Source organism: Kryptolebias marmoratus, linkage group LG22, assembly GCF_001649575.2.
Source record: "Kryptolebias marmoratus isolate JLee-2015 linkage group LG22, ASM164957v2, whole genome shotgun sequence".
NCBI lineage: Eukaryota > Metazoa > Chordata > Actinopteri > Cyprinodontiformes > Rivulidae > Kryptolebias > Kryptolebias marmoratus.
Window position 1 is genome coordinate 6,230,813 of NC_051451.1, and position 11,025 is coordinate 6,241,837.

General features: G+C 38.3%; 1 protein-coding gene across 2 annotated transcripts; it reads right to left on the reverse strand.

Moving 5' to 3' along the window:
• Positions 1–983: 983 nt before the first annotated feature.
• vsx1 (visual system homeobox 1 homolog, chx10-like) lies at positions 984–9,596 on the reverse strand. 2 transcript variants are annotated; one of them, XM_017440827.3, is made up of 5 exons: positions 9,170–9,596; positions 8,735–8,810; positions 7,435–7,558; positions 3,147–3,327; positions 984–1,875 (listed from the first exon to the last, which is right to left on the reverse strand). In XM_017440827.3, exons 1-5 carry the CDS (start codon positions 9,573–9,575, stop codon positions 1,601–1,603), a joined length of 1,062 nt encoding a protein of 353 aa, XP_017296316.1. In that variant the 5' UTR covers positions 9,576–9,596; the 3' UTR covers positions 984–1,600. The 2 variants fall into 2 exon arrangements, with proteins under 2 accessions (XP_017296316.1, XP_037829492.1); XM_037973564.1 differs by having other exon boundaries at positions 3,132–3,327.
• Positions 9,597–11,025: the final 1,429 nt, after the last annotated feature.

Below are 11,025 nucleotides of genomic sequence, written 5' to 3' on the forward strand. Positions count from 1 at the left end.
CGTGAGCGGCATGGAGACGCAGGGGGAACCGTATCTGATGGGCGAACGCGGCTCAACATAACATAACATAACATAACATAACACAGCTTTAACAAAAAGAAAAGTCAGTCATTCATCGTTCGTTCCACTGTTGTACAGCACTACTTTGCCTGGCAGACGGACATGTGACCAACATACCACACTTTTTCCTCGTGACTGTGTGTCTGATCACATGCCCCCACGCCAGGCAAAGTAGTGCCGTACAACAGTGGAAAAAACCAAAACAAATCCTCTTACGATATCACAAAAATCATGAAAAATCCATAGACAAGCCACACCAGACTATAAGCCGCAGCGTTCAAAGCTTGTGCAAAAAGTAGCGGTTTATAGTCCGGAAATTATGGTATTTGATAATACAAGGAGAGAGAGAAGAGAAGGAAGAGCCACTGTCAGCTGATCACTGTGGGCTGAGCTCTGAAGCTCAGAACCTAGAACCGCCCCTGCTTTCATTTCAGTTCTTTCTACCATTACCTTTAATGACTGATCTTAATATTCAGTCTGAATGTCTAGTTTCAACCAAAATAATTAGCTTTTGATTTTAGCTTAAGTTATTTTTTATAGTTATGTTAAAAATAAACTTTAATGTAACAAAATGCTCCTCAACACCAATTACTCCTAATGTAATTTATACAGAAAATATGCTTTAATTTAGATGAAATGAAGATTCATTTGCCTTTATTGTAAATCCACAGGACTGATTCCTTCCTTTGATTATAAAACTGGATAAAAGTACAACAAAAAGAAAGGTATTTAAAATGTAATATATATTTAATATATAAATAAATACAACTTTTTGTAAGTAAATACCTAATATCATGATATTGTTTTAAATAGTACAAGACAAATGTCTGATGTTTAGAAAATGTTTTTATTTACTGCCTGCTCTACATAATAATAATAATAATAAATATTACATTTAATTTACATTCAAAAACAGACTGTAAAACAGAAATCAACATGAAACAATAAAGAAAGTCTCATTCCAACGACACAAACAGAAAACAAACTTTCTCACAATAAGAAAACAAACACAGACACAAACTTCATCAGTCATGGAGTCATGGAGGACAATCCGGCGCTGTGGCGTCCTTTTAATGCCATGGCATTTCCCGGACACTAGGGTGTTTTCTGTCCCCATAGAGTCATGTCAGGGTTTCTCAGCAGAACATTCAGATGCCTCAGATTTCAGTTTTGCTCTGAGAACTCTGCAGGCTTCACAGTTTTACAAATCCAGTTTTATTTTTTGCAACTCCTCAGTTCATCCTCTACCTGTCTTTAAGCCCTGCCTCCCTAAAACAAATGTTGTCCTCTGATTGGCCAGCTACTGGAAGTCTGTGAGGGGCAGCATTCTGGCTGTAACATTAAAGTTTAAATAAACAGTAATAAAAATTTAATTACATAAAAAAATGTTTTTATTGTTTACATTAGTAGTCCAAAAACTTTGCATAGCAACAAAAGTTACAGCTGTTTGTTCATTGGCTGAGCTCCCTGAAAGAAGAGCCAATCAAATCAGATTCCAATATTCTCCAAGTCTTCAAATGTCCTCAGGCTCCTCCCACCTTCAGCTGTGCCGGTTTGATTCAGAGACGCTCGGCTGCTGTGGTGAGGGGGCGGGCCTTGTGGATGCCCCGCCCTCTTCCTGTTGTTGTTTAGAGGAACTGGATAAATCGATGGCCACCTCCTCCTCCACGTCGTCCTCCTCCAGAAGCTCCTCCTCCTCCCGAGCATCGCTGGCTCGCCGCACAGAAGTGTCGCAGAATGAGTCAGAGGGGGTCGAGTCTGACGCAGGAGGACTAGAACACTTCTTGGACATTTCCAGAGACTTCTGGTGCATACCTGTGTGGGCGGAGTCAGAGCAGGTTCAGACTGCAAGTCTCTTTAAATGTGGGAGGAGTTAGAGCAGGTTCAGACTGTGAGTCTCTTTAAATGTGGGAGGAGTTAGAGCAGGTTCAGACTGTGAGTCTCTTTCAATGTGGGCGGAGTCAGAGCAGGTTGAAGCCACTGATCCCTTATTATAAAGTGAATGTCCCTGTCTGCCATGTAGTATTTTGGGGGGAACAAAGGGACACAAGGTCTATCAATATACTGAATATGTCAATGGTCTGAACCAGTTCTGACTCCACCCACATTTATAGAGACTCACAGTCTGTACCACAGACATGTTATAACACTACACACAGTGTCCCTGCCTTCTTTTACTGTCAAGACTTGAAGCCAGCAGGAACCGATTTACGGAAGCGGCTATGTTGTATTTTTGGAACCAGAGTCTGTGTGTTAAGGATGTGGGGCTTTAAACGCCGCCAAAACCCGACTTAATTTAAACTGAAGAAATGATGCCAATTTTTGTGATAGAATGCAAAGTTTTACATTGTTCAGTGTAAATGAATTTCTCCACAATCTTGGATTACAAAATGCTTTAATTTGTTTAAATCAAGATACACGATCTTTGTTACACTTGAAATATTTTTAAGCTCTTTCAAATGAAATTATCTGTTTTGAAGTAAACTTTTTGAAAATGTTATAGGAGTAAAGTTTCTGCTGCTGCTGTGTTGTGGGTCAGAATCTGAATGGATTGTTGTAAAACAAAAGGAACAACATGAAATAAACATTGTTTTATTTTTTTTTTTTACAAGTCTTTAAATTTAGTAGGGCTTATTTAGCCACCTGGAAACTCAGCTCTTGCTACGCCACTGCCGTATGTATGTGGTTGTGTGTGTGTGTGTGTGTGCACTATATTGCCAAATGTATTCACTTACCACTAACAGCAGACTGTGGAATATTTATTAGGGAGAAAATTTCACAACTGGACTTATTGCACAGGTGGAATCCTACCCTAGCACCATGCTGGAAATTTACTGAACTCCTGAGAGTCTCTCATTCTTTTACAAATGTTTGTAGAAGCAGTCTGCATGCCTAGGTGCTCGATGTTATACACCTGTGGTCATGGAAATGATCAGAACATCTGAATTCAATGATTTGGATGGGTGAGTGAATACTTTTGGCAGTACAGAGTGTATGTGTGTGTATGTCTGTATTTATGTTAGTATATATGTGCGCGCATGTGTGCGTGTGTGTTCATGCGTGGCACTGACGTGCATGCGGCTCACCGAGCAGCCAGGGTGCGCAGGATCCCATCATACCGTTCTTGGCGGAGTTCAGGATGGACTCAGGCAGTGGGATGGAGTGTCGGACCATGGCGCCATACAGACCGTACTCAGCCATGACGCTGCTGCGGCCCCAACACTTCTCACGCTTACGCCATTTAGCCCGTCGGTTTTGGAACCAGACCTGCAACACAAATGCAAACGTCTGTAAGCTTTCACCAAAACCAGTAAACAAATAATGAACAAACAAGCATTACAAATACACCAAAACAAACATGAATAAAATCACAAACTACAAAAAAATCTGGTAAATGATAAAGTATCAGTTAACAATAACAATACCCTTAAAAATGACTAAAAAATCATTAATAAATTTTTTTTAAATGATGTTGTAAACACTTAATACCTACTTAGAAATAGGCCTGTCACAATATCAATTTTTGCTGGGCGATTAGTTGTCTCAGAAATTATTGCGATAAACGATAATATTGTTTGGAGACCGTTCTAAACTAATGTAGTGATAATGATATAATAGTGCAAGTACATCCTCTCAAAGATGAATAAACTTTACTTTCAAAAGAACACTTCACACTGGAACTGGAACACAAAATACACAAAACAACAAAAAGCAAAAATAAAATGGACTCTCAGTCTCCGATAACAAAAAAAGCACTTGAATAAAAACTAAATACAAAAAAAAAAAAAAAAAGGGGAACCAACCAAAACAGTACAGATTATGAAGTCTGTAAACTAAACTGCCCTTCAAAAAATAATAATCATTAATTTTATATAGAGAAGACGGGCAAAACTGACAGTTTTATAAACAAAAAGTGCAAACTAACAAAAGCACACGGCAACATACCAGCTACAAAGGTTCAGTGGTTCGCCTCGGTCATTTGGTTTGAATCCGAAGTGCTCCCACACCGCTGCTGTTACGTTCAACCTTGAAACCAATTCCATTTTGTTTTTTTCCCCAATATCAAACAGCGTTTCTTTAGATTGCTAACTCCTTGCGGGGCTAATGCTGCAGAGGTACAAGACGATCAGTGTTGCCAGGTCAGAAATGTAGGATTATCGTACCAGAGACATAAAATGATCGTATTTTGAGGGAAATTATGGTACACCCATTATAACCAAAATAACAAGTTTATTGATGTGCTAAAGTCACTCTAGTGTTGAATAGTGTCTGACAGGTACTCAGCGCTTCTTCTTCCAGACTGGCTCTGCTTCTTTCTTTCTTTCTTTCTTTTTTTTTGTTTTTTTTCCTCACTCATGGGGCGGGCGCAGCATACTATTCAGCCAATCATGGCCGTTGTTCTGAGGCAAACACATACACGTCACTCGTAGCTCACATTTATAAATGTCTGTTTCCAGAAACAGATGCCTTCAGGGTTCACAAAAAAAAACCCTGACAGGCAGTTGCGACAGGCTGATTACAACTGATTACAACCACACATTCACGGAAGGGTCAAATTATCGTATATTTGGCCTCTTTTGGGGTTATTGATTGTACATCGTACAGAGGGCAAAATTATCGAACAAATACGATAATTATCGTACACCTGGCAACACTGAAGACGATGCGCCTCGGCTGTCTACCTGATGTGATAGGCCACGCCCCCCTTACGCTAAAAATATTTGTGTGTGTGTAAAAGGATTTGTGTGTGTGTGTAAAAATATTTGTGTGTGTGTAAAAATATTTGTGTGTGTGTAAAAATGTATTTGTAACTCGTGTAATCATCTTTGTGTGTAAGTTTGGATAGTTGTATCTGTGAAACATGATTGTAAGCCTTAAAAAGAAAATAAAATTTTTTTCTATGAGGAGCTCCCAGATTTGTGGGTAGATGTTGCGTTTAGGTGCTAGTAGAAAGCTGGGTCATCTGAGTTTTCTTCGGAACTTTTTTTGGATACAACTGTCCAAACTTACACACAAAGATGCTTACACGAGTTACAAATACATTTTTACACAAGCACAGATATTTTGAGACTATTTTCTCTCCATAAGCCTTTTCTCATTCAGCGTCTTTAGTAGAAAGAGAGAGAGACACGAAGAAACAATAACGCCAATAAATGAAAATTATCGACCTCATTTTAATTTATCATGCGATTAATGGATTTATTGTTTATCCCAACAGGCCTACTTGTAAAGCATTATTAAATCCTTCATAAAGCTGTGTTTATTGTAAAGTGGTACTGAAACTCGTGATTGTGGAAAAAGTCTGCGGTCTAGTCTCTTCTTTCTTTAGTGTGGAATACAAAATAACCCCAAATAACTCACGAAGAAGACATGTAACGTCATATCCTGTTAACATCAGAATGCCGGGAGAATGCAGGAGCAGCGACTGAAGCGAAAATGTGCGCTAATGCTTCACATTTGCCCACAAAGATTTCAGCAAAGGACCGTGCAAAACACCGCAGTGAAGTTAATTTTAAGTTGGATATTGGATATTCGCGCTCCGCAGAGTTAGCGGCGTCTAGCTCACGGCTGGCCCGAAACAGGAACGCTAATGTCGGTCAGCCATCCCTAAGTGAACCACCACGCGTGAGAGAGGGGGCCGGTAGAGAACGGCTGGACGAAACTCCGCGGAGCGCAAATATCCAATATCAAACTTAAAACTAACTTCACTGCGGTTGCAAATCAGTTTCCTACCCAGCTGCACGAGAGTGGGGGGAAGCTGTTTTGCACGTCCTGCAGTGTAATCATCGAACATAAACGCAAGTCAAGCATCAACAAACACTTTGTGTCTGCAAAACATGTGCGGAGAACTGCAGACGAGGGACAATCCAGAAATGGTTATGAATGTCAGTTTATAAGCTATCAAAGTTCTCAAATACAGCACCTTTTGATAATGTTAATGTTTGTTGGTAATTATCTTACAAAACTAATAAGTATTTTTGATTTATATATTAAAAGAAATGTTTTTTTATTGATTTTAGTAAAAAAAAAAATCGCAACTTTTCATCGCAACTTTTAGGAAAGTGCCCCGCGAAATCAGGCATTTTAGCCCGCAACAATCACAAAAAATGCCCGCGAAATCCTGGAGGGACTAGTTTATGTTCACTTTGTGCACTGACTGCTCAAATGGAAGAGTCCACAGCTTCATTTAACATTTTCTTTAAAACTGGAATTTCAGTCCAAACGTGAAGAGAAGTATGCTTAAAACTCTGAGGCAGAAATTTAAACAAGATACAATTTTTCTCATGTTGTCTAATGTAACTGGAGAGGATGTCTTTCCTAATGTTTTAAATGTCTGGTTCAGAGTATGATCTACTTCATCTGATCTCTCTACTGCTAAAAAGGACTTATCAACATTCACATCTCTGCTGGCCAGGAGGCTAATACTGTTAAATAGGAAATCTGCAGCTCCACCTATATATACAAGCTGGATTAGAGAGGGCCTTTTTGTTCTTGAATTGGAAAAAATTAATCAGGCTGACTTTGGCTGGTAGGACTGGATCATTTGAAATTACCTGAATCTCTTTCTGTCTGATGTTAAAGGTACAGGATGTCAGATCATTCTGAGCTGAGCTCCACAGAGATGTGTTTGAACATGGAAGTATATGTGGATCTTTTACTTCCTGTAAATGTTTATTTTATTTACTTAATAAATAATTTTCTTGTTTTTTATAACATTTATAACAAAGTCAATATAAAACACAGGTTAATAATTGTTTTATTTTACTAATATTTATGTTTTTATACTGACTGGAGGGGGTTCTGAACTTCTCAGCCTCATCAGCTGCATCAAGAACGATCACTGGGAGGAAATGTTCAAAACAGCTTAAATATTCATTTACTGTTTAGTAAATAATAATTGACAAACTAAAAAAGTTTGTTCAGCAATTAGTTTAAACTTGAATATTAAGAACAAAAATTCAACAATCTTGTACAAAAACTCAGTTTACATTTTCAAGAAAAAAAAATTACAAGTGTTGTTCATTTCTGTGCTTTAAGTTTAATTCTTTCAAACAAATTCTTTTTTGTAAATGTCTCTATTTTTCTGATAATTTTCTGTAAATTACACTAATTAGTTTATTTTTTATTTTCTTTTTGATTTTTATCTTTTTATTCTTTCCCTTCCCAGTAGTTTGTTTGATGGGAAATAATGATTTTAAATGAAATAAAGGAGTTTTCAAATTATTCCTCATTTATTCTCTTTTTATTATCATTTTTATATCCGACTCAATTCTCTCTGTGGACCTTAACCAGTTAATTAATAACCTGATTCATAACCAGTTTAGTAACCTGATTATTAACTAGTTTAGTAACCCAGACTGACTGAGTCCTGACCTGGATGCGGTCCTCGGGCAGCTCCGTCTTCATGGCGAGCATCTCTCGGGCATAGACATCGGGATAATGAGCCTCGTGAAACGCTTTCTCCAGCTCCTCCAGCTGATGGGACGTAAACACGGTCCTGCAGAGAGCAGAACCCAGCAGAACTCAGAACAGAACCCAGATTTGACTGATTTCCTGAACAAGAACTCCTTTTCTTCTTTCTTATCTTTGTTTATTTATTTTTTTGCTCCATTATTTTACTCTTCATCTGTTTATTATTAAACATCACATTTTTACAGAACTTTATCATTAGTCTGACATAATATAACATAAACTGTAAATTTGTTTAAAGAAATGAAACTATTTCTTAAAATAAAGACATTTAGAGTTCAGACAGTTTCACTTCAGCTCTAAAAGCTAAAGAAAAATCTTAAACATTTCATCATTAATTAGAGAACTAATTGGTGCAGCTCGATGTTGGGATTTTGTCCTCAAATTAAAATAACTAGAATCATTTTTAGTCGAAATGTAATGAAAAGGTTAAATGTATCCCCATAAAGTTTATTTATTTAAAATTAAAATAAAACCTGTTGACTTTCATGTAAAAAAAAAAAAAAAAAGTTTTTACACAAAAAATGTATCAAACACTTTTAGTTCTTGGTAATTAAATATTTATTGGTTGCTTTTTATTTTTTGTCATCACTTTATAATGTTTTTTTTAAAATTAATTTTCTAATAAAACGTGAAAGAATTTACTTTAAATAACCATTATTGTTCAATCAAATATACATTAATAAAAATAACTAAATGTTTGTAATAACTAAAGTAATAAACATTATTTTGATTTATTACCATTAAGTTTATTTGATTTTAATTTTGAACAAAGGTTGCTGACACAATAAAGATGGTTTTAATTTTTACTCGGAAAATCTTTTTTTAATTTTTTTAAATAAAACTTTATTATAAAAAAAGTTGTTCTTGATTGTTTTGAATTTAAAAAAAGATTAATAACATTATTTAAATAGTACCAATAAATTACTGTCAATCAAATTAATAAATAAGTTTTTTAACATTTTACTAGTTAGATTTATTTGTTCATAAAGTTGAATTTATTTTCTTATTTTCTATAAATAGATTTATTGAAATAAAACCGATGTAAAAAAAAATTAACATTTTTCTTTATTCATTTATTAAAATGAAACAAGAGTGGAGCAAAATGATGTTACAGAAAATAGTTTCCGCTATTCTTCAAATTTTATTTTATTTTATTCTATTTTTGATTGACAGCTCTCGGCCCTCAGGCCCTCTTCCTCACCTGTGTCTCCTCTTCTTCCTCTTCTGGGAGGTTCCGGAGCTTTTGGACTCGTTTCGATCCGACAGACACTCTTCATCTGCGGAGCGACACAAACAGAATTCATTAACCCACCCGGAACCAGAACCTCAGAGTCAGAACCACATGATGAAGACGAGCTGAGGGTCTGAGGAGAACCGAACTGGACCGGAGCGGACTGACAGATGGATTTATCAGAACCGAAACGTTAAATAATTACGAATCTAAGGGGTAAAAATCAATCACAGACCAGTCCAGTTCTGGTCCCGGCTCTGATTCGATCCAAAAATTTTCTTTAAAAAGTGAATTTACAAACTGGTTCTGGCTTTTAGAACCTGATCCGAACTGAACCGAATCGCTGACTCCTCAGACCGCAGCTGCACACTAAGAGGTGGGTTCTGGATCCGGTTCTGGCCGTACCGGAGTATGTTTCCCTCTGGGCCTCCAGGTTCTGCAGGTACTGACTCTCGGTTCGGGTCTGCAGCAGCGGCAGGTGACCCGGCAGGAAGCAGGGGGTTCCGGTAGGTTGCTGGGCCGCCAGGCTGCACAGAAAGCCCAGTCCGAGCGGTACCGAACCCCCCGGGAAGGAAAACGCGCCGAGTCCACCTGCGGGCCCCTGCGACTCTGAACCGGAGCCCGCAGCCGCCAGACAAGAACCCGGAGCTCCGCCGGGCTGCTGCCGAACTTGCAGGTCCGAATCCAGGCCCAGTAGGTCGGTGATGGCAAAGCCTTTGGACCGGAACCCGGAGCCGTGCAGGCGGGACTTTTCGATCCCGAACCCCGGAGAAAACATCCTGACCCGGAACTTTTCTTCAGAACCAGTCATCCTGATGAGCAGAACGGGACCGGACCGGTCAAGAGGCCGTTTTATAGGAGCCCGAACCCCGGGTCAGAGCAGTAGCCATTCAGAGGACCGGGCGAGCAGGGGGCGGGGCTTAATCCCACCAGATTAATTTAACCAATTTCTCCTCAATCCGGATTAATTCTGGAAAGGAGGAGGGGGAGAGGGAGGAGACACTGCAAAACAGGATTTTGAGCAGTAATAAATGTTACTTAAAAGATTTTTTTATTTTAATGAAGTATTTTATCTATTAAATACCTCTGGGTTCCCTGTAGATGGGGAGGGGGGGCGCTCTGTGTGTATAGGGGGTCTGTTGTTGTGGATCATTTAGTCCCTACAGTCCCTCAGTAAATCAGCCCTCTTTAGGTTGAGAGTTGAACTGTGTCAGGGCTGCCTGTTGTCGCTGATTCTAAGAGATGTCTGGCCCTCCGTGCTCAAGCTGCTGCCCCCGCAAACCGACCCTGGAACAAGCAGCAGATGATGGATGGATGGATGGATGGATGGATGGATGGATGGATGGATGGATGGATGGACAGACGGACAGATAACTTCTTATTTTCAGTCACAACTGTAGGCTAGAATCTCTGAATAACATTTAACCAAAGATACTGATCATCACTTATATCCTTCAGCTCAGCGGTTTGTCTGCAGCGTCCAACAGAGTCGATGAATCTTTGTTTTCACAGGTTTACAACACAGATAAATTAGTAAGAGGTGAAGTTAGGAGCTCGATTAAAACTTGTATTTGGAAAGGTTTTGTTTTTACTATTTAAATGTTTATGTCTGATAACGAGGTGTAATTTATGACCTATATAGAGTTTACCTACCAATCAAAAACATTTTGTCTTTGTATTAGCCTTTAGACTCTCCTATTAATAATAGGTTAATAATTTCCTGTTACATGGTTATTTTGGCAGAAATATAAATAAATTCCTGGTTCTAATAATTATTGCGGAGTTGTGAAATGTCCAAATGCTATTTTCTGTGTAGTTTGTATTATAATGTATTTTGTACTTTCATTTGAATAAAAAAAATAATTCAATTCAATTCAATTCAATTCAAAAATACTTTATTAATCCTAAAGGGAAATTAAATGTTGACGTAGCTCATTTAAATCAAAGAGTTATTATAGATGGTGATGGCTGTGGGCAGGAAAGATCTCCTGTACCGGTCCGTTTTACAACTAATCTGAAGAAGCCTTTGACTAAAGAGACTCTGTTTTCCTATGATGGTCTCATGAAGAGGATGGTTAGGGTTGACCATGATTTTCTTGATTTTATGCAAAATCCTTCTTTGCATCATCATCTCCAGAGGTTCCACAGTCATCCCCAGAACAGAACCAGCTTTCTTTATCAGGTTGTTGAGCCTTTTTAAGTCCCTGGCTCTGATGCTGCTGCCCCAACAGATGATGGCAGAGGAGATGACACTCTCAACA